The 24,053-nt window shown below is 41.4% G+C and overlaps 1 protein-coding gene across 1 annotated transcript in view; it reads right to left on the reverse strand.

Moving 5' to 3' along the window:
• The window catches only part of myo15aa (myosin XVAa), a 105,687-nt gene extending 91,657 nt beyond the window's left edge, over positions 1 to 14,030 (reverse strand). Inside the window, exons 1-5 of the mRNA XM_055005323.1 lie at positions 7,516 to 14,030; positions 7,041 to 7,123; positions 6,579 to 6,642; positions 6,260 to 6,369; positions 5,484 to 5,558 (exon numbers count right to left, since the gene is read on the reverse strand). Coding sequence (XP_054861298.1) covers positions 5,484 to 5,558; positions 6,260 to 6,369; positions 6,579 to 6,642; positions 7,041 to 7,123; positions 7,516 to 13,140 — 5,957 coding nt within the window. The 5' untranslated portion in view covers positions 13,141 to 14,030. The remainder of the gene's footprint in view (positions 1 to 5,483; positions 5,559 to 6,259; positions 6,370 to 6,578; positions 6,643 to 7,040; positions 7,124 to 7,515) is intronic.
• Positions 14,031 to 24,053: the final 10,023 nt, after the last annotated feature.

Below are 24,053 nucleotides of genomic sequence, written 5' to 3' on the forward strand. Positions count from 1 at the left end.
ACCAATATTAAATCCTTCTCTCAGATTCAAATTGAATTTAATCTTCCTGGTGGTGATTTATTCAGATTTTTCCAAATTAGACATTATCTAGAAAAGCATAAAGATCTTGAAAAAGTTAGAGAGCAACCAATAGAATTCGAACAGTACTGGATAGATCTGGTGGAAAACACAAAAGTCTTAAAAAAAGATAATCTCCTCTCTATACAAAATTATTCGCATCGAACAGGATGAAAACACATTTGATGTGAAAAATAAATGGGAATTAGAGCTCAATACAATGATCAATGATTCTGATTGGGACCATTCATGGGTGGAGTGGCACAAATGTCTAAACAGTCCAAGTTGGAAAGAATTCAGTTGGAAATTAAGAATGAGATATTTTAGAACACCAATTATTACAGCCAGCTTTGATAAAAACATCAGCGCCCGCTGTTGGCGAAACTGTGGACAGTTGGGTGACTTTGCACACATTTTCTGGGAATGCCCAAAAGTAAAAGAGTATTGGGAAGAAGTGAATAAAGAAATTAAAAAGATGTTGAATGTACCATTTGCATTTAAGATCCATCAAGTCATATTAGGTGACATACCCGATGTTTGGGAAAATGATAAAATGTATATGCTAAATGTCTTGGTGCTTGTTGCTCACAAAGTAATTACAGCTAATTGGCTTACACCCAACTCACCTACATTGAAACAATGGATGCTAAGACTGAGATCTCTGCACTATATGGAGGAAATTACTGCTGTTCTACGACTGAGGAAGGACAATTATTTGAAAAGATGGTCATCTGTAATTGCATACCTAGACAAGAATTAATGGTTTTTAATGGTAGAAATTTATTGATGGTACAGCTAGATGGCAAGTTTGGGGTCGGAGAACACTTCAGATCAGGCTATTGCAGATGTATTAATGATGTTTCCTGAATAATGTGATAGTATAACATATGTTCTATGTCATCAATATTTGTTACATGTGTATGACTATGTCAAGGAGTGTTCAATAAAAGTTAAAAAAAAAAAAACTTTATTGATTCCCAAGTAGCAAGAAAAAAGAGTAAAGTGACCACCACCGCAGTAGAAAATACAAAGTATAATAGAAATGCAACAGAAACATAGACTAGGATACAAAACGCACAGTAAAGTGTAAAATATACTATGAATTAACCCTCATGTGGTCTTAGCATCCTGCACACTCCCCTCGTCCTAACGGTTAAAAAATGACCCGCCTCCATCGAGCCTCTAAACAGGGGTGTCAAACTCATTTTTGTTCAGGGGCCACATTCAGTCCAATTTAATCTCAAGTGTGTGGTACCGGTTAAATCACAGCATAACCGATAAATAACCACAACTCCAATTTTTTTCTTTGTTTTAGTGCAAAAAAAGTTCACATTTAATGAACTATTTTTTATAAAACATTATGAACAATCTGAAATTTCTTAAGAAAAATAAGTGCATTTTCAACTAGAAAAGCACTCAGAGCGCAGTGCTCCACAAAGGCTTCTCAGTTGGTGTATCATTTCTGAAATCTTTAATAAAAAATGACCTTGCGTTGAGCACAGGCATGTGTTATGCATGTACACATTATGTATGGATACCGAATTGCATGTAAATTACTCTTATAAAAGTCTCTTGATCAGTTCATCACTTTAGGCAAGCCTTTGTTTTGCTAGTATTAAAATAACCGTTCCCTCGATACTTTTATTTTGTCTGAGTGGGGTTTGCTACATTGCACCTAAATATGTAACAAGCAGCAGAAATTGATGGGACTCAGAAACATCCCACAGTTTAATCAATTGTTCCTTGTATGATTTCCAACTGATAAATCACAGTCAATTTGTAGTAGGATCGCAATCGTGGTCGTCAGCAGGTAACTGACACACTGTTCATGTCATGGTCACAGCGACGCCGTGCCGGCAGCTATATCTAGCAATGGGAAATCCTTAACAAATCTGTGGATGCAGACTATAAGCCGCATCTCTGTGAAAATCTAATCACTTGGTCCTTGTGTCATTTCTAACCTTCCCTGAAAATTTCATCCAAATCCGTTTGTCCATTTTTGAGTAATGTTTCACACAGACAGACAGACAGATTGACAGATAAACATACGACGATTGTCACAAAACTCCGCCATTCCTTGGCGGAGTAACAATATTATACCTCAGTTTATCATTTACACATTTCAACTTACAGACCACAGAGTATCTACAAAGACACAAAACATTTAGTCGCAGGTTTCTGGAACTGAATAATATTTTTTTTTACTTTAGGATTAAAACGACAAAAGTTAGACAAAAAAAAGACAAAAAACAACACAAACAAGACAAAATATTACAAAAATGAGACACAAAATGACAAAAACGAGACACAAAATGAAAAAAGCGAGAAACAAAATAAAAAATGAGACAAACGACACGAAACAAAACAGAGAAAAAATTCAACAAAAAAGTTAGTGACAAAAAATGGACAAACACCAAAAAAGACAAAAATTTACACAAATGACACAAACGAGACAAAAAATGACAAAAGTGAGAAACAAAATGACAAAACAATAGACAACACAAGCGAGACAAAAAAACACAAAACAACAAAAACGATACACAAAACAATGAATAAAAGGAAACACAAAATGACAAAAATGAGACAAAAAACACAAGCAAGACAAAAAGGAAACACAAAATGACAAAAATGAGAAACAAAACGATAAAAACGACGAAAGTCAAAAAAAGACAAAAAACCCACAATAAACAAGACAAAATATTACAAAAATGAGACACAAAATGAAAAAAGAACAATGAGCAATATAGTATTTTACTTTATGATCAAAACAACTTGTCAAGGTCTAGAAATTATTTTAAATTTATAGTTTTACAAATTTATAATTTGTGGTTACTGTCTTCTCTGTAATTTTTACACTTTACAAAGTCATGCCGCTTGCTGGATTGGAGCCTCTGGTGGGCCGGATATAAAATACTAGTCTTCTCACATCTTCAGAATCATTGCTCCCACCCACAAGGAGCATAACTGATGACAATAATAAGAAATAAAATGAAAGATGCAATAATAGAGACAGTGTTTCAGTTTGGTTTTTAATGTTGGGGTCACTTTAGGAAATGTCATCGAATGTCATGTTGAAAAAATGTCATTATGAGGGTTTTCTCTGCTATTAAATATAGGGGCCGGGTCATTTTTGACCCTAAGGCAACATAAGGGCATGAAAAATGTACTAAGCTAAAAAATGCAACATAAAGTGCCAAATGCTAACAATAAAAATATCCAGTTTTGACGAAATTAAAGTCCTGTAACCACCAGTGCAACATGTGTGAGTAATGCAATAAAAGTGCAATTTTGCACTTAGTTTTGTAAAAGTATTCTTTAATGTTAGGCAGAATTAACTTTCAGAATTTCTATACTGGGCTGCAAAAGTCCATTATCTAAATAATAAAGTATTGGAAAATCCAGGATCATTGATGGCAGCAGAAGCGTACTAAGTGTGAACATTATCCGCACTTTAAGTACGACTACAGACGCCTATTATTAATCACTTAGAGAGTCCATTATTTGATCCGTTTCACCTCACTGCGGGCACCTTTGGAGTGTTTGACTTAATTGACTAAGTGACGTGAGAGCAGGCTAGTCTTGCATTAGGCGAGGCCTCAATTCCACTTTTGCGGTAAACCACCTGAAACAGTCTTCCACACACACGCACATCCAGCGCTTCGCCGCTGCCAACAGCTTAGCACTAAATACCGCCATTATGCAAGCTTGGCCAAAGGGGAGCAGAGTTGTGTGTGTTTGTGTGTATTGAGGGACACCTGCACCTTCACCACGTTCCAGCATAAGGTTTCAGCTCACAGAGCTGGTTAGCTTAAAAACCGGGCCATTACTGGTCATTGTACACCAGACCTCAGTTACCCCTTAACACGCACTCGCTGACACACACATGCAAACACGCACGTGCACTCGGATGCACTCACCTCTGAAATATAACCTGGTTCTGGCCCAGACGTGGCTGGGCTTTCCTTACAGGTGTCTCCTTCCGAGCACAGCTAGAGTGTTCCAGGTGTGTCAGAGTGTGTGTGCATATGTGCACTACCGTTCGAAAATTTGGGGTCACCCAGACAATTCATGTTTTCCAAGAAAACCCACACTTTTATTCATGTGCTAACACCATTGCACAAGGGTTTTCTAATCGTCAATTAGCCTTTCAATACGATTAGCTGACACAATGTAGCATTAGAACACCGGAGTGATGGTTGCTGGAAATGGGCCTCTGTACCCCTATGGAGATATTCCATTAAAAATCAGAAGTTTCCAGCTAGAATAGTCATTTACCACGTTAACAATGTCTAGATTGTATTTCTGATTAATTTGATGTTATCTTCGTGGAAAAAAACTGTTTTTTCTTTTTCAAAAATTAGGACATTTCTAAGTGACCCCAAACTTTTGAATGGTAGTGTAGATGTGAATTTTTGGATTATTTCTGGTCTCATCTAAAAACACACATCTTTGCATGTGAATGTTTGTGGATGCATAATGTGTGTGTGGATTCAGTGTGTGCGCACAGTTATTAAATTGTAAATTTACTGGTGTGTGTGTTTGTTCCACCAAGGGATCAGTTTTTAAATGGAGTGAGGCATCTCTGATAGATAGATGGAGCTTGAGAGAAGTGAGGGATGGCTCTGTCTAAAGTTTGCTGGCCAGTAAACCACAGACAGACACTCATGAATTTACAAACACTAATCCAACTGTAGACGGAAACCTGACAGTCCAAGAAGCTTCATGGACACTGTGTGCACCACATGTACACCATTATAAAACCCTGACTAATTATGCACCAAATGATACAACAAAAATAACTTTGCAAGATGAAGATTTAAAAATAAAGTTTAATGTTTTCTTCACTGTGTGCATGTAGCTGATGAAGAAAATAGCACACCTATTGGTACTAGTGTCACGTGCCACCCCCTTCAGTCCATTTCCCATGGTTATCCCCAATTCTGTTATCTTTATTTGTTACTGTCTGTCAGACCCCCTTAACTTTTGGTGTAGCACCTTTTCCATTTGCATCTGTATGCCAGATCCTTTGATTGAATTACTCTTTGTTCTTTTTGTCTTACCCTCTTTTGACCCTTGCATTTACATATGGCCCCCTCCCTACCCTCTGATCCACCCTCTGACATCCCTATAAAATGAGTACTCTCAAAATGCTGGGGGTCGGCTTACCTTCACAGGCTCATGTTCTGTGTTGGTAAGCCTACTGTATGCCGGAATAACAATAAACACCCCACTACAGCAAATTTTGCAGAACTAAGAGTGAAATTTCTTCAATATAGCGTACAGTGTTAAGAGTGAAACATGAAACCAACAGTGAGCTAACTGAGTTCTCATGAATGAGAATGTGTATAAATCAGATATGGTTGGTAAATTTTGATGTCTGATTTGCATTTATGCAGAAACTGATTAAAATAGAGTCAGCCTCTTACCTGATTATTATGACCTGGTTGTGTTTGGCATCCATCATTTTGGAATAAGCAGCGTTTGCTATGGCAAACAAATGCCTGAAAGAGAAAAGTCAAACCTCTTGAAAGCTGGCAGCAGTAAACTCAGACTTCTCACCCTTCTTTCCATCCTCTAGTAATACTTTTTAGTATGAATAACACTTACTTAGGTCACTGACAAATCTGCAGATAGGCAACAAATTAAAGGGAAAACCTACATAAAATGTCTTAGAAAAGGTGTTGAGCCACCAGAACTGCTTCATTACTCTTTGCCATTGATTCTACAAGTCTTTGAACACTACTTTAGGAATGAGTACCATTTTTTCAAAATTTTATTCCTTTATTTAGTGTTTTGATGATGGTGATGAAAAGTGCTGTGGCACGTATCACTAAACAAATGTCCATTACGTGTTCAATTGGGATTGAGATCTGGTGACTGCAAAGGCCATAGCAAATGATTGACATCTTTTTCCTCAAACAATTTAGTGATTTCTCGTGCCCTATGGATTGAGGCATTGCCATCCTAGAAGAGACCTATCTCATCAGGATAGAAATATTTCATCATATAAACAATGATGATCACTCAGAACAACTTTCCCTCAAAAAAGGATAAATGGACCCAACCCATGCCAGCAAAATGTCCCCACACCATAACAGAGCAATTGGATCCCTCAACTGTAGGGGTCAAGGGTTCAGGTTTTCCCTTTCATTTGTCACCTTTCCTTAGTTATTTCAATTTACATGCCCATAGTGTGACGTACGGAGGGTTCTCTCCCAAAGCGCAACCCTTGTACAGCATCACCAAGTCCGTCCCATAGATGTTGTACATCCTGTAAGGGTTCACAGACACCAGAATACTACCTATGTATGTCTGCAAAAAAAACCAAAAAAAAAACCAGGGAATGAAGATGGAGAAAGAAACAGAAAGAAATGGAAATCAAGCAAAAAGATGAAGATAGAATTTGTAACAACCAAAATGAAAATATAATCAAGTGAAAACAAATTCATAACAGACTGATATACTGAGTGTACGTAGGTGGTTAGATGTGCATTTGACATGAGGACTGTTCAGATACTTACATAAATAAGTTTTCTCTCAAACCTTGTCCTCAGGTTAAGCAGAACAGCTCCTTCATGCATCTCCCTAGAAAATGGAAAAAAGACAATTAATTAAGGATGTTCCAAACACAGTATGACCCCACTAAACATTTTTGCATGTTTAAGCTACACTGAATGCAAAGCTGGCCTTTCCTTAGAAATGACTTTCCCAAATTCCCTGATCTTTCTTTAGTTATGTCCTACCACTAGACAGAACACTTTTCACTTCTGGAAGTCAGCCAGTATTGTCATGTCTGAGGCTTCACTGAGTGCACTGCAGTGGAATTTCTTGACCCTTTATAATCTAATAAATTCAAATCACCAATAGTTAAACAGACTACTTTTTGTAAGTGATAGAGTGCCTTGGATCTGACTTTTTGTTTTTCTGTCTTTCTCTGAAAGAGAGTTAGCTCGGTAATACCATATGTGTTGTTTTTTACTTACTCCAGCTGTGTCATATCTTCCACACCATCCTCCTTTCTTTGCTCCCGTTGAACCACAGTGGGCAGACTTCTGATTGAGTACATCTAAAATGTATATGCACACTTAGAAATGAGGACATGATGCAAGTACATAAGTCTCTGCACAATGTATTTATACATAAAAAATGCACTCCCTCACAGCGGAATGTCGATTTTCTCTTTTATCAGTCATTCTAGGATTGTTTGTTGCGAGAGCCCCCTTGGCTGCTTCTCATCAAAAGTGTGTTACAGATTTGACATCAGGTGCTCATTGTGCCCCAGTGCAAAACATTGTGCTCTTTCTAAAACCATCAACACCTCCATAAAGGACTGGTTTACTTTCTGATGTTACACTTCCTATTGCAAGATCATAGTAACATTTTACAGGTTTGCAGCATATTAGTAACTACAGCTTGATGCTTTTGGTGCGTAATTTAGAAAACTTTAAGAACTATTACCTTGTCAAACCAGTTCCCTTGTGGTTCCCCCTCCCTGCTGAGATTCCACTCCCCAGGTTCTTGCCCCATGTGTCCCTGTCCCATCAGGCTCTGGGGGTCCAGTAGCTCCCCATCTCTATACATGGACCACTTATTAAGGTTCTGCACTGTCCCATGAGGTAGAACCCTCTCTGCACCCCAGACATCTAGATCTTGTTGCATTCCATAGCCATCAGAACCTTGTGCCCAGTGCTGTTCAGGACCAGATCCCTGCACCTGAGGTGATACTACTGCATATGAGGAGGGCAGGCGGAAAGAGGCACCACGGAGGTTCGGGTTCTGCAAAGCGCCAGAGAGGTTGAATGAGCGACGTTCTGGGGTGCTAGGGGCACCAAGTCGTGTCATGATATTACCATCAGGGAGACGGTACTTTGCTCCACGAAGGTTTGGGTTCTTTAATAAAGCATTAGACAGATCAAGCTTTTGTTGTTCAGAGCCAGGTTGAGAGCGGGTGATGAGAGTTCCATCTGGCAAATGGTAAGTGGCAGAACGGAGGTTCTGATTGCGGAGAGCATTGGAAAGGTCAAGAGAGCGTTGCTCAGAGGTATCAGCAGCCCCAGGCTGCCTCAAAAATGATGTGTTTGGGAGTCTATAAGAGGCTCCACGGAGATTGGTGTTTAGCAAGGCACCAGAAAGGGCAGGACCGGTGGCGGCAGGAGCTTGAGGTTGGTTCTGTGAAAACAGTGATGATCCTTCCGGGAGCTGAAACTTTGCCTTGCGCAAGTTAGCATTCATCAGGGCACTCGATAGCCCAGGTGATGATATTGCACTCTCAGCACTTTCTGTCTCTCCTCCTGGGTATGATAGAAATGAACCATTTGGTAATCGATAAGAGGCCTTCCTAACATTAGGATTGAGAAGAGCTGAGGAGAGCACAGAAGAAGAAGAGGAGAGTACAGGTTCTGACTCTGTCCTGGTTACAAGAGTACCATCAGGCAAACGATATGTGGCTTGTCGTAAACTGGGATTGAGCAATGCAGAAGACAGCATAGGGGAGGAGAGGTGTGATGAACCTGAGATTTGTTCAGCAGGTTCAGTTCTGGTGACCAGTGAGCCATCAGGTAATCGATAAGTGGCCTGACGTAGACTCGGGTTCTGTAGGGCATTGGATAGCATAGAAGGTGACAGCCTCCCGCCACCACCAACACCAACAGTGGTTGCTGGAGGCTCAGCTGGGCCTCGGGACATTGTCAAAGTGCCACTTGGAAGCTTAAACATAGACCCCTGGATTTGAGCAGTCCGCAGTCCACCAGAGAGAAATGAGGAGGAACCTCTAATACCTCCTTTTTGAGGTGTGGTGGGAGGAGGAGCAGATGTGGCAGAAGATGGGGGGGAGGGATTTTGTTGAAAAGGTGACGCAAAGGAAGCATTACGCAGCTGGGAGGTAAGCATAGAAGAAGACAACCGTGGGGAGGAAAGTGCAGAGGGTGCAGGAGGGGCTGCTAGTTCAGGGGGTGAGAGGACAGTTGTATAGAGGTTGGCATTGCGTTGTAGAGGAGATGAGTAGGAAGCACTGCGTAGGCGGGAGTTCTGCATCAAAGCATTGGAAAGACCAAGACTGGCATATGGGCTCACTGTCTGGCTCTCTTCTACATTAGCTAATATCTCCCCCTGCATTCCAGGTATGGGGGAAGGGCTCCTCTGTAAAGGTGTGGTGTTTCCAGCATTCTGCAGATAAGGGTTCTGGAGTGTGCGTCCCAAATTCGGTGATAATGGTGCATGTTGAGGGAGGGTTTGAGGGTAGACTTCATGGTGTGTTTGGGGAGAGATGGGTCTTTGTAAAGGAGAGGCGTAAGCAGTGGTGGAGTAAGGCATAGAGGGAGGAAATGGAGCACCTACAACCTGAGGGTTTGGTAATGCATTTGTAAGCATTGGAGAAGGGCCTGGCTCCATCACTGAGTAGTCATACTGGGTGATACTCTGTGATGGTAGGAAAGTACCATTAGGAAGACCTGGGTGAGCTACTGGGGGTTGAAAAGAGGCTTGCCCTAGATTCTGGGGACTCATAGACCTGTGAGGCAGGGGAGAGGGAGGATGAGATAGATAGTGCATGGGTGAGGCTGAACGGGAATGCAGAGGAGAATGATGCTGCAGTGGTAGTGGAGACTGAGGTCTACTCTGTAGCCTACGTACTGATGGCTGGGGAGAAAGAGGGCCACTCTGTTTCAGAGAAGGTTGTGGAGAGACAGGAGGCATTGGAGGAGGTGATCTGAATGACTGCCTAGACTGAAGAGAGGGCTGGGTTCTGGGCATTCGAACTAATGGTTGCCCCCTACCTACGGGTCTGTGAAAGCCTCTTTGGGGTGTGCCAATTTGCTTTGACTCTCTTAGCCCTGTGGGACGGGAGCCTGCCCTGGCTAACATGGGTGTTCCAGCTCCAGCCCCAATTGGTCCTGCAGGAGGTGCAGGGCCACTGTGTATGGAAGACCTGAATGGGGCTACTTGCTGAGTGAGAGGGGGCCCATGTCTACTGTGTCTCTGTAAGTAGGGGTTAGCTGGGGAGGGTTTCACAGCTCCCATGGGCACATGACTTTGACCTCCAACACTACCTCTCATCCTGCGAGTAGAGGAGCGGGTGGGGAGGGGTCGATTGGTGATACGTGATGGTGAAGGAGAGGGAGGACGGTGGTGGGAGGTGGGATGGAAGGATTGTAGGGGGGAATGAGATCTTTCAGGTTGAAGTGGGCTCTGTCTTTGTGGGGATGGTAGGGGGGGAGAAGGTGAACGCCTCATCTTAGATGTTTGCTTTCTACCTTTGAACAAAGGTGGCCTGGTAGGTGGCAGGGGAACTGCATCTGGAGGTGGTTGCTGTCTGAAAGAAAGTCTTGGGGAAGGTGGTGGGCTAACTCTCTTCCTCAGTGATCCCCGGGGTGAAGCTAGGGGGCTAGAAAATGGGGATTGGGGTCGGACAGATGAGGGAGCCCTGTGTAACCCAGCGCCTCCCCTTCCTCTTGTCATGGATGGCTGAGCTCTTGTTGTTGACATCCCTCTCCTGTGGTGTATTGGAGAAGAAAGTGGGCTGGGTGTTTTCTGCCTGTCAACTGGTGAAGCTGGCCTTTGGCGCCCCATTGAGGCCTGGTGAGAGAGCCCACGCCTATGTAATCGAAAGGAGAGGTGGGGGTCTGAATGGATGCCTGTTTGGAAGTCCATGTGATGTGTTGAGAAGTGGGAGGAAGGTACTATTCCCCTAACGGATCCTGGTCTCATTGACACCTGTGGGAATGAGAAGGGAATCATTCGTCGCACCAGTCTGGGTGAGGCTGCTGGTGAATGCAGTGGTGAATTCATAAGTGGAGGCATCATTGGCTGCATTGAGGGAACCACTGGTGCCATTTGACCTATCTGGAACATCTGTGGGTCTTGTGGGAGGGATGGTTGATACATCTGGGGGGGGAATTGAGGTGGTAAGGGAGGTGGGGACAATTGACTTTGAGTAAGAGTGAGAGGAGGGTGAGTAGGCTGAGGGAGAGGGAACTGCTCCTGTTGAATGCTCATAGGTGCTGGTGAGGGAGGTTGTCCAGGAAAAATGGGGAGCTGTTGCTGGTTCATGACAGTGGGGTGATGGGGCTGAGCAGGAAGGTATGCAGGAATGGGTTGCTCATATTGTATATCTGACACCATTTCCAGGTTGTTGAGGGCAAGAGCTGGTGAGGGAGGGGGAAACACTGGGGAGGAGGGGCGAGAATGAAGAGGAGGCGGTGGCAGTGTTTCCACGTCTAGTCTGTCTTTTCCAAATAGTCTAACTTGAGGCCTGGGGACTCTGAACTGCTCTTCTAAAATTGGCTCAGCTGGAGGATAAGACAGCTGTTCCTGTACATATAGCTGTCCTGCTGCAGCTGGAGCCATCATAGGATCCATAAGGAAAGGCTGCTGATAGGGGTTATAAATAGGAGGAGACTGTGTATACCCCAGCATTGGGTCAATATATTGGCTTTGAACAGCACCAAAATCAGCACCCATCATGCCATATGATTCTACCATACCATAGTTTGAACCAATATTTTGGTCAAAGTAACCTTCATACAGTTCGGGGTAATATGGGTCATAGAAACCATCTATGGCATCACCATAGTAACCATGTGGCGCTGGTTCTATTGCATACAGCATCCCATCTTCACCATAGTAATACTCCACCCCTTCATCACCATAGTGATCTTCATACTCTTCATCATAATAGCCATAAGGGTAACCATAGTAATCCACATCATCACCATAGTAATACTCATCATCATAATAAAAGTTGCCCTCATCATCACAATAACCATATTCATCTTCCCATTCTTCATCATCATAATAATCCCTTTCCTCTCTGTAGGGGTCATATGGGTCATAGCTTATACGTTGCTCCATGAAGCCTCTATTTCTCCCCCTGTCGTGGTAATTGTCATAGCCATACTCATCATCATACTCATAGGCCTCATTGTAATAATGTGCCTGTCTCCCTCTAGTGCCTCTGTTAGCAAATGACAGCCTCTTTTGCCCCCGTCTTCCTAACCTCCCTCCAAGTTGACCTTGACTCTTAGAAGTCAGGAACCTCCCTGTCAACCAGTTAGTCGCTGCAGCTATCCTTCCTAACATCCAGCCTTTAGTCTTAAACTGTGATCCTTTCTTCTTTTTCCCGAACATGCCTTTAAACTTCCCTCCCAGTCCTTTTGCTTCTGTTGCCATTTTCCCCTGACCCCCTAAACCAGATAGGTTTATTGTCTTTTTAGATGGTGTGGTGTCTTTTGTAGGTTCATCTTTTTTGTTAAACAAGCTAAAACCAGACAGACCTGGCTTTTTATCAGCCGATTTTCCCCCAAAACCAGCAAAAAGTTTGTTTGTGCCAAGAAGTGGTTTACCCCCAGCAGGGGGTTTCTTTTTCTTGGACAGCCGTAGGAAGAGGCGGGATGTGCTTTTAAGGTTTCTCTTTGGTTTTGCCTTTTCTGGCTGCTGTGCTTTAGAGGGCAAGCTAAAGGGAGATGACTTTCCTGAGATGCCTGACAGGGCTTTGGAGGCTCCTTTGAGGTGAGACTTTACATCTACTGTCTTTTGTGCTTTTCCTGCTCCTGCATTCTTCTTCTGTCCCTCAGCAGCAAAGCCCATCATGGCCTTGGAGGCTCCTTTGATATGGACATCACTCATCTTTTTCAGGTTCATTGCACCCATACCTTTCTTTGTTTGTGCCTTCCCCTTCACTTCCTCCTCCTCCTCCTCCTCCTCATTCGATGGAGAGGAGCGCTTAGGAGGAGATTTGAAACCCTTCATAGCCACAGCCTTGGATGCACCTTTTAGGGCTGCTTTCCCTTTCCCTTTATCTGCTCCCTTCTTGGTTACTACTTCTTCCTCGCTTTCATCTTCCTCTTCTTCCTCAGTCTTCATCTCTTCTTCTTCCTCCTCTGACCCCTCCTCTGACTCACTGACAGGTTTCTTTCCTTTTCCCTTCTTTCCATCATCCTTCCCCTTCCCCTTAGCTGGTGGCTCTTCTGTCTTCTTACCACCTTTCTTGTCATCTTTCCCTCCCTTCTTATCATCCTTTCCTCCCTTCTTTGGCTCCTCTGCCTTGCCTTTCTTGCCAGCTTTTGCGTCACCTTTTTTGGTTGGCATGATGTAGTCTACCTCAAATCATTCTACACAAGATGAGGAAGTTGCAAAAAGTGTGCTAAAGCAGGGCAGTATGATTGTAAATGTTGATATGTTGTCATGAGAATAACAGTTCCAACAGGAGCAACATCTTTTATCCCCAACTGTTTTCATGTCTTCTCTTCTTTTTCCTCCATCTGATTCATCTCTGTGACACCCTGCAAACACACAATGAAGCGCACTCTGTCCAAAGTCAGTTGTTCTATAATGCACACTGAGACAAACACAAACCACTGTGCTTCAAAACACAATCTAGTAATGGAGTCGGAATCTCAGCCATCAGTGCTCACTCGCATTACAGTACGTCTTCAATCCTCTGCAAAAGAGTCTGTGTTTGTGTAAAAAGAGACAGACACTTATTGAAGAGTGTTAAAATCTAAAAAAAATCAACAAAAAAACAGTGGATGTTCATATAATTTTCACTGTCACATAAGAAAAAAATGTCTTACTCATTACAGTGTCACTCAGTTTTACCCACTTGTTGCTTGTAGCTCACTGAGTATTTCATTTAAATTCTTAATAATGTAGTATCCACCATGGCAAAGGGAGGTCCTGGTCTTGTTCCTCTTTATAAGTTTGTAAGTAACTTCCCAGGGTCACATGATGAATAAAAGACCCTGCTATCCCAGTGACAGAGTCTGTGTAGTCCTTTGTGTGTCTCCCATTGTTAGCTCGTCCTGTGAGTCCGGCAGTGAATCCTCATCTTGGCCGCCACACCAACTTTGGCAGGATGTCCCCCCAACGAGGAGAGCTGATGTGAGTGCGTTGGTATTGGTCTCAGTATTCAGGGATGTCCTCCTCTTTGTCTGAGAGTGAGTGTGCATGTGTGTTGCACTTGTGGTTGTATCCTCCCACATCCACGTCAGCTTGCCTTTGTGACCTCCTTCAACCTTCTCTATCTCTCTCTGGTTACTGAAGCTCCCATGCTCCTGTTAACCTTAAACTCGAGGCCTCACCATATCCTCAATGCATCTGCAAGCACATATGAGCATATGTATTGTATGTCTGTGTGTGTATGTATAGCAGAGTGAGTATCCCCTAGTTATAGTTGCAAAGAGCACCTTAATGCACCTGCTATACTGCCTCACGGTAACACTATCTGCTGGCTCACTCCTGTATGAATAATGCAAGCTGGCTGAGCTGTTGCTAAACTGTGTCTGAGAGGCGAAGCCACACAGCGCCAAAACACACACACCAGTAGCAGCATGGACCACAGCTGAGAGTTATGCATGCTATTATGCTCACACAAGTAGCCAACAGTTTACATATACACATATTTGACGAAGGAGGATGCAGTTTAGGGCCTCACACTGTCAACTTAGGCGGATTCTTTGGGTAAAACAAGGATCTAAGATGAATAATCATTCATTCTAGCCATTAATTTACAGCAATTGCGTACATATTTCTCCACCTAAATCCTAAACCACCCCCTAGAAATTAGATAAGAGAAATAATAAATCCTCATTCTGTTTTATAATTTCTTAAGCATCTCTCAGAAATCATCATGTGTGCCATTTCACAGCTATGAGGGAAAATATAAGGAATTGTTACAAAGTATGTATCCACCATTTTTTCTGCCAAAAACCAGACATGCACACATACACCTCTGGCCTGTCAGTACAAGTACAATGAGCAACACGGAGCTGCAAGCATGAGGTGTGATGGCATTACACAGGTCGTCGTGAATTCATTGAGGACAGTCTCATGCTAGCTCATGGATGACAGCCTGATGCTAATTCATTGATGATGGGCTGTTATTCCAGGAGGTCATCTCAGTGGCAGATATGAATGTTTAATGACTCCCCTGTGTTCTTCCTATGTAGCAAGGATAAAACATTCATCACAAGCTCCTCTAAATATATCACAAAGGGTCAACCCCACTCTGGCCTGCTCCCCAACCAATGTATTATACATGCAGGCTAGTGTCAGGGGTTAACAGCCAGACACCACAGAGTAGATGGAGGATAACAACAACAGAAAGCTTCATCATTTTGTAATTTAATACAAACCTTTATTGACAGCTATCTACATGATAATAGCAGAGTGTTTCTGATTAATTTACCAGAGATCTTGATCACTTATGTCAGTTAGTTACCAGGCTTTCTGTCTGCTAACTTGAGCTAGCAGGACTAATAGTTTTGACCTAAGACGGGATCTGAGCAGAAATCTGTATCACGTATCCCTGTGGCCAGTGACCATAACAAAACTCTCAACTACAGGCAGAGATAAGAGGTTAAAAGACAGAGAGTGGGCAGAGACGAGAGTTCAAAAGTTCCTTCCTCCTCGTCAGCTACACACGGTGAACGTTTTTGGTCAGCAAACAGGTGGAGACACACACGGAGATGTATTTGATATGTGCGATATGCATCTGCTGTCTGGCTGACGTGGTCTGCTGACTGAGTGAACTGCTAATGAATAGAGCACAGATGACAGAGATGGAGGAGGTGGAGAAAAGGGAGCGGGAGGTGAGCAAAGGTGAGGAGGAGGCAGGAAGAGAGGTGCATCAATGAACTGCTGATGAATGATCTGCAGATTACCTAAATGCTGAGAGATGCCGAACGGAAAAGTAGGATTGAGAGGAAGTGTAAATGAGAAGGAGAGGAAAAGTAAAAGAGGAGTTCTGGAGAACTGATAAAAGCACAACTAGTTCCATCTGAGAGCTGGAAAGGCAGAAATGAGAACGAAAGATGGTAACATGGAGAAACTGAAGATGTAGAGAGATAGAGGGATAGATAGAGAGAGTGACAGCAGAGAACAAGTGAAGGAGTGAGAAATGAAGACGAGAGTCTCTTCACCAGCGTGACAATCACTGACAACATGCTTTCAGCAGACGCACTCAGCGACACGACGGTAATAAAGAACATCACCTAAGCAGGGCATAGCTAACACGCTCATTCAGTGACACACACACACACACGCACACACACACACACACACACACACACACACACAAAGGTATGTGTCATAATGGAGACTGCATGTGATCACCGAAGGTAGGAGAGACTATCTGGAGACTCACAGCCACAGTATACATATTAATTAGGGAATTGAGAGCACACACACCTCAGTGCTGCAAAAGCAATATATCTGCGCACACACACACACACACACACACACACACACACAGACACACATGCTGCATACAATACATCACACACACTGGGAGATTGAGCCAAACTGCATGCCATATACTTTACATCTATGTAAACATCCACTTCAGTGAGACACACAATTACAGAATCACATGTTATTACAGATTCTGTATTCTACATGGAATCAGATTTTTGTCAGTATAAATAAATATAATAAAACATGAATTTGAGTGAGAACAAAACTCACTGGAGTAAAAGAGGTTATCTCAAAAGTCAAACCTATAACTTGGAAACTTTTTCTTTTTTATTGTAATCGCATAACACCATAGACTGTATATAAAGACAGACAAAGTGCCTGGCTCTAAAAATGAAGCCTAACAGGAAGTGTCAAAAACCTGCAATATCACACCGTCCGCAAGGGGCTGGCTCCAAAAAGCTCTGGCTCCATAGACCCCAATACTACACAGGAAAAACTAAAATTTGATAGACTGCTTTTCTACGGCTCAGGATTTTTTTTGTTAGCTGTTATGGTCAAAACGAGAGATCAGGTGGCCGATCTTAAAATAAATCAATCCTTAAAGCAATTGGGGTGGGGGTTGAACCTGCGGCAGTTAACAGGCAGTAAGTCAGTAGGCTCCGACACTGAGTGCAGTGTGGAGCTGCTCTTTACTGCTGCTGGAGAGTGAGCTGCAGGTGTGCGGCTCCCACAGCTGCTCTGCGTCTGTGCTGCTCTCCAGCAGCATGGATGCAGCAAGTGGAGAGACACACCCGCAGCAGAGGGGCAGACGGCAGAAAAGGGGGGGTCAAAACCGGGGGCTTTGACAGTCTGCCTTCTCACTTGTACTTCTGACACAAACCTCTCCTGTGCGTAGGCTTTTCGAATTTGAATTAAATTGGGTCAATTCCCAATAAAGTTGTTCTCATTTACATTCTGTTTTTGTTGTCAGAAGACTGAATGAATATAAAATAGTGACTAAAATGTGGTCTATTGGCACTACATATTAAGCAGCAATCAATACAAAACTGTTTTCAAGCTGCTGTTCTGCACCGCTGATCTCCTGATTTTATAATTGTGACATCACCTCATCACGTGTCAGAAATGATGCTGCTGTACTGTGATGTTTGCTATATTTGCATGTAAAAGGATCACTTACAGAGAAAATTAGTAATTGCAAACAAAAAGAAATATTATCAAAAAAAGTAAAAGACCATTAGTGTAATAGCAATTTCAGCCAACCCCTTTGGTTTGCTGTTTGACTGTTACTGATGGCTGAGTTGGATTTGTGTCTTGGCACATGCAGATAAAGATGAGTAGTGGCTCCAGTTCTTCCCAATGACCATTTATTGTTTGAATGAATTTACAGATGTTGAAAAATAAAATAGCAAAGATTTGAACTAAAGAGTCTTTACAAGGCCTCGTTCCTTCTTGCAGCCACATAGTCAAAAAACTTTTTCCTTCCTCAGCCACACCCAGATGCTGTGGCAGCTGGTCTTGAAACCTTCACCTTAGGCTCCACCTACAGCTACCTCAAGGGCACACCTGCACACACACACTCTCTCCCATTCCTCCCATTCACATAAACATACTAATAAAAAGAAGGAATGTGTGAAAATCAACACAAATCACAATTTGGTTCCTACAATTAGCTTGTATGGTTAAGCTAAACTGAACGTGTAATGTAAGCAGGCTGAGTAGCTTTTTACTATATAAACCTGGACACCTACAGCATAGAGCTTCCGCAAAACAAGATGGTGAGTTTTTTGAGTAACATTCTGGCCTGATGATGATGGCTTGAGATAAAATATCAAGTGATAACAAAAATCATTCGAATTCAACACCCATGAATATCAGTACCGAAATTTCATGTCAGTCCATTCTAGAGTAGTCGAGATATTTACAGCCAGCACGTCTGTTGGCTCTACTACTGTTTTATCACTGCATATTTTGCACCTATTACCACATTTTGCACCAATTACAATGTATTATACTGCTTTTTTTCTGTAAATATACTGCACTGTCATCTATAGATACCTATCTACTCAACATCTGTAAATATCTATCTACTTGCACACCAGCCAGGCAGTCTTTTACTACACCATTGCTCTATGCGTTGTAGTGCATTGCTTATTTCGTAGTGTCTTGTTTCTTAGTGTCTTTGTCTTTATTGTTTTTCTACTGTGCCTTGCATCTTTGCACTGGGGTCTGAGAGAAACGGCATTTCAATCCTGTCTGTTTCTTGTACATATGGCAGAATTGACAATAAATTTGACTTTCACATTTTTGACCAAGGAGGTGAACCGACCCTCCAACAGAGCTCTTGATTTATGCCACTATGATTATAAACTGTGATAAAATGCCATAAAGGTAAAAGACAATGAACCCATCAATATTTAGTCAACACTCCTCAACCTTTGGAATCATTTATTTGCCTCTGAAAAATTCCATGAAAAACATAAGGAGGACAGAATGAAAGACAGAGATAGAAGTAAATACAGAGGGCATCTTTCAGGAAGGGATGGTGTAGCAGGAGGATGCGGATGCTGGACTCAGGTTTCCTGTAAGCTTTTAAGCTCCATTCAGGTTTTAACCTTCGCTGTTGGATTAACCTGTGACTTGACAATAGAGAAATGCCAGCTACCCCCTGACATGCTGAAGATCTGCCTCAGAGGATCAAACGTCAACTATTGGTTGGGCAGACTGCTATAAATAGACGGACCGAAAATAATACTCACACTCTGACTTACTTGTTACAAGTTAATTTTAAAAAAAAACTGCAATTTCACATCTAAAGACAATCTTTTCTGGACATTCAAACTTTATGTGAACATAGTCAAAGACTGCCAGACTGCCACTGTCCAGGTAACAATTAGATAAACAACACAACTAATGCGTCAGCTCACTAAGAAAGGAACTTTTAAACCCCTAAAATTCTTTATTTAACAGGCAGCTGGTGCAGGGATGCTAGTATAGGTCTGATGCTTTCCATTTATTCAGGACTACTTAGGGGTCCTGCAGCAACTATAGACAGGACAGTGAGGTGAGGCCAATACCCAGAAACAGAGAGTTACTGTAATGCACCATTGAGAAGATGGATGCAGTGGTTACAGTCGTCATGTCACTGAGACAAGGATGGATTTCAATTTGGCAACGTTCCTCAGTTAACAGTCGCATCTTTTCACCACAGAGTTAATCTGCTTGTCAAATTTCAGTGCTGAGTCAAAGATGATACCAAGATTACTGAAGATTTGGTGTCGGTTCTCCTCAGTATACAGTTATACTGATTGTCGTTGAGGCTGGATGAATCCAAACCTCAGTCACTTCTGTCTTACTGTCATTTAGCTGAAGACAATTTTAAATTTGCCATCTAGCACTTTACTCTCTGGAGGCAGTTAAGGATGGATGTAACAGCTGTCAGGACTGATTTATTTGCATTTTTTAATACTCCAGCATAGTCATAGAATACAAATTCAAAGTTCTGGCATAATTCTAATTGACAAACATTTAAGAATAATATTTTAGCTTCAAAACGAAAGAGATATTGGCGAATGTCCACTATGGCGAGAAGTTGATTTCACCTTTGTTGTAATATTTGGGCGAAACAACTGGGCTAAATTTACAGCAATGTAGAAACATGTCTTTAAAAATACTTGTAGGTGCTTTAAGGAGAGTAATTGTTTTGAAATGGTTTCAAGCAACCCCTTCAGTTAAGACTAACTGGTCAATAACTGGTCAACTTGTCAGCTAATTAAAATGTAAGGAGGAGTTATCCTTAATATTAATAATATGATATGAATGATATGTAAAATACTGAATAAAACTGACTACAAACAAAAACAGCAGAGAGCATGGAGCTGTTTGATTTGTGCATTCATGTTGAAATGGGAAATAACAGCACTCTTATTGGGACAAATAAATACGTTTGAAGAACAGCTGGATTTCTCTGTGGAGCAAATACTTAACTTTTTTTTTTAAGCTTTCAACAAAGTTGCTAAGCTTTGACTGGCTAAAAGGATTCACTTCAAGAGGAATTTATTTTGTCAGTGGGTGGTAATATGTACTACATAAATTGATAGACAACAGTAAATACAATAAGTTATTTATGCAGTTAGGAGACATCTTAAAATCTGACAATGGCATTTCCTAATATTTCTTTTTTCTGTTTCCGCAGAAGACAAGATGATATAAGATGACATGGCACAGCTGTAATTAGACAATTATACATACAATTCATGTCATACCTTTGTCAAATTTATGCCATTTACTAATACACTAATCAAATTTATTGAGTTGCTTACCTTGTCTGCTCTTTTGAGTGGCAGTATTTGATATTTAGAGATATTAGAGCACTTAGTATCCACAAACAGCCATCCAATACCTGATAAAGCCACATGCTGTCTGCAGTGTGGCTGCACTGACTCCTGTTCCTTGTTCCTGTCCCAGCTAATATTTTATATAGCGCCCACCCACCCACTTGCACACACACACACACACACACACGCAAACACACACACACACACACACACACACACACCCGCAAACACACACACACACACACGAAATCCACATCACTTTCATTAAATGGCACGGACCATCTGAACACACAATGGGCCCTCAGTGGTAAACATACCCTCTGTTGCTTCAGTAATTACCTGTACATCCACAGATCAGATGTACAGGACGGAGAGCTGAGGAGGTTCAGCTATGAGACTCCGCATCAATCCATGCATCAGTAGTGCAGCGATTAGGTTTCTTAGTAAACATGCTACTTGTACATGTCTGTATGTAGCTCCACGAGGGTAAACAACCAGGCAGATCCATTGTGCATTAATGGCAGGATTACATACGCACACACATATACCCAGACAGAGAAAGACACACACACCCATAGCACTATCATCTTCCCACACTTGCGTCCCAATGTCAGAACCTAAGGAGTGATTGGTTAAAAATCCCCTGCATGACAATAGCTTGTGAGGCATTTGTGTATTTGTGCGTTGGGAGGCCTTATCAGAACTACTCACACACACGCACACACGCACACACGCACACACGCACACACACACACACACACACACACACACACACACACACACACACACACACACACACACACACACACACACACACACACACACACACACACACGACAGGGGTGAAGTTCAGTTAAATTATCAGCAGTTAATTATCACTGCCATCCTTGTGTATCATCTACAAATTTCTGATTTTTATGTAAATGATCTGTATTAATACAGATTGTTCTGGGCCACCAATCTGAACTTCAGGCTGTTTTCCTAATTGTCAAACAATGTGTGACTGCCTTTCATAGTTCACTGATGTTTAGTGATTTTAATACCTGGTGGCTGCTTGCCCTTCGGCATTGTCAGTGCTGAGGACATAGAAACAAAGAATGATGGTGGATTAACTTTGGGAACAGTACAGTACAAAGTACAGTGTCATTTGCTGTGAGAAAGGTATATCAAATGGTGGATTTACTGTGGAAAAAGTATGTTTAATGGTGAATTCACTGTGAAAAGGTGAATTTACTGTGGAAAAAAGTATAATAAATGATGGACTTAATGTGAAGGAGTATGTTTAATGATGTAATTACTGTGGCACAGCAGGTCTATTTCTGTATTCACTGTGGAAAAAAATACATTTCATGGTGTATTTACTGAGAAAATGTATCTTAAATGGGTTTACTGTGAAAAAGCATGTTAAATGTTCGATTTACTGTGACAAAGTATATTAAATGGTGGATTCACTGTGATAAAGTATGTTTAATAGTGTATTTACTATGAAAAATGATGTCTGTTGCAGTATTGCAGCACTGAAATAAAAATTAAATGGTGTATTTTCTTTGAAAACAGTGTACTTAATGGTATATTTACTGGGAAAAATATATAAAATTGTGGACTTACTGTGAAAAGGTATGTTAGATGGTGTATTTACTGTTAAAAAAGTTGAATAGTATATTAACTGTGATGCATATGTTTAATGGTGTCTTTACTGGAAAAAAAAGGTAAGTGTAAACATTGATACAATAATCTCAGTTACTCATGAACAGTATAATCTTCCTGAGATTCTCATTGATCTCACAGATTAACAAACTCCTTCAAACACTAACAGTAACCAAATACTCTCCTTCTTCCATATAGCGCATTCACAAGGGATGATAGAATATGATAAATGTGTGCTTACAGGTTTACGCTTCAAGTTTTGAATGTGATTTTCCTAAAAAAAAACACTGTCCTTTGTGTTTGCGTGCATCTCAAACCAGTAGAGATCACGGTCCATGTAAAATGTAAAAAGGTTTTGTTTTAAACCAGAGACAAAAGCTGCATATGAAGCACTGAAATTAGCTTCACAAAAAGACAAATGCAATGCACCAGGTGGTTAGCAGCCTTATGTAAAGGATAAAAGGACATCTGATCAGTACACACACAAAAACAAGACTATTCATTCATCTGTTCATTCAGTCCCTGTACGTCTGCAGCATATAAGCTGAACGCATGTCCATGCTGAGTCTCTTGTGTAACTTTGTGTAAAAAGTAAAGCTCTATTGTTGCTAAGAGGGTGAACAAACAACATAAGTGACTGAGTGCATAAATGTGTGGTTAAATCTGCTCTTTGTCTTCACTGAGGCTGTCATGACATCAGATGTTCAATACATCCTTGTGGTGAAAACAGCAAAAGGGACTGTGGGAAGTCCTCTTCCAGACCTGGACTCGATATACGCTGGCCGGGTCCAGAGGAAGGCCCTATGTATCGCCGCTAACCCCACCCACCCGGGAAATGGACTGTTTATGCCGCTTCATATAGGTAAACCTTACAGAAACATAAAAATTCTAACTTCCAACTGAAAAACTGTTTTTATCCCAGAGCTGTCGAATCCATTTCCCCCCTGCACACACAAACAGTTGCACTATGTGTAATAAAGAACTGAGTCTTGCATTGGACTGCACTTTACCACCCATCTCACTGCTCATTTGCACTAATTCTTTTTACATATTTATATCTTTTAAGGATTTTATTTTATTTGAATGTGGTGTGCCTTTTTCTATTTTTTTTTTTTTTTTATCTATAACCGGGAGTCGCCAGTCAAAATTTTGCTCTGTGAAAACATAATGACAATAAAGACGCTTGATTCTTGACTCTTAACAGTAGTTACTTGGCTGGATTATTTGTGATAATACGTTACTGGATTGGTCCATTTTAAAGGAATTGTAACTTGTGAAAACAACATTCAGACACTGCAGAGTTGTGATTATGAGAAGGTAAATCAGGCCTTTCTCTATGTTCTTTAGCTTTATACTGTTTAAACAGATCACAGACTGTGATCATCTGATAGGATTCTCAGGTAAGAAGCTTCCTGTAATGAGCAGAATGAAGCAGAAGAGGGCAGCAGAGACTAAGAGTAATCAGAGTCCTGATGAAAAATGTTGTCTACACCCTGAAAAGTAATTCAAGGAGCCAATTTCTAGCACTTAATTAAATGCATAAGGATTCAAATTTACTGATTTAGATAAATTTCTAAAGTCAGAAACATTATTTTTAATGGGTTGGGTTGACAAAATAATGCCGCTAACTGCACCAACTTAACATTGTTCATATGTTGAACTCAAATTTATACTACCATTCAAAAGTTTGGTTTCATTCAAGCAATTTCATGTTTTCCATGAAAACTCACACTTCGCCTCTGTACTCCTATGTAGATATTCCATTAAAAATCAGCCATTAAAAACAGTCATTCACTATATTAATAATGTCTAGACTGTCCATCCATC

The sequence above is a fragment of the Amphiprion ocellaris genome, chromosome 19 (genome assembly GCF_022539595.1).
Source record: "Amphiprion ocellaris isolate individual 3 ecotype Okinawa chromosome 19, ASM2253959v1, whole genome shotgun sequence".
NCBI lineage: Eukaryota > Metazoa > Chordata > Actinopteri > Pomacentridae > Amphiprion > Amphiprion ocellaris.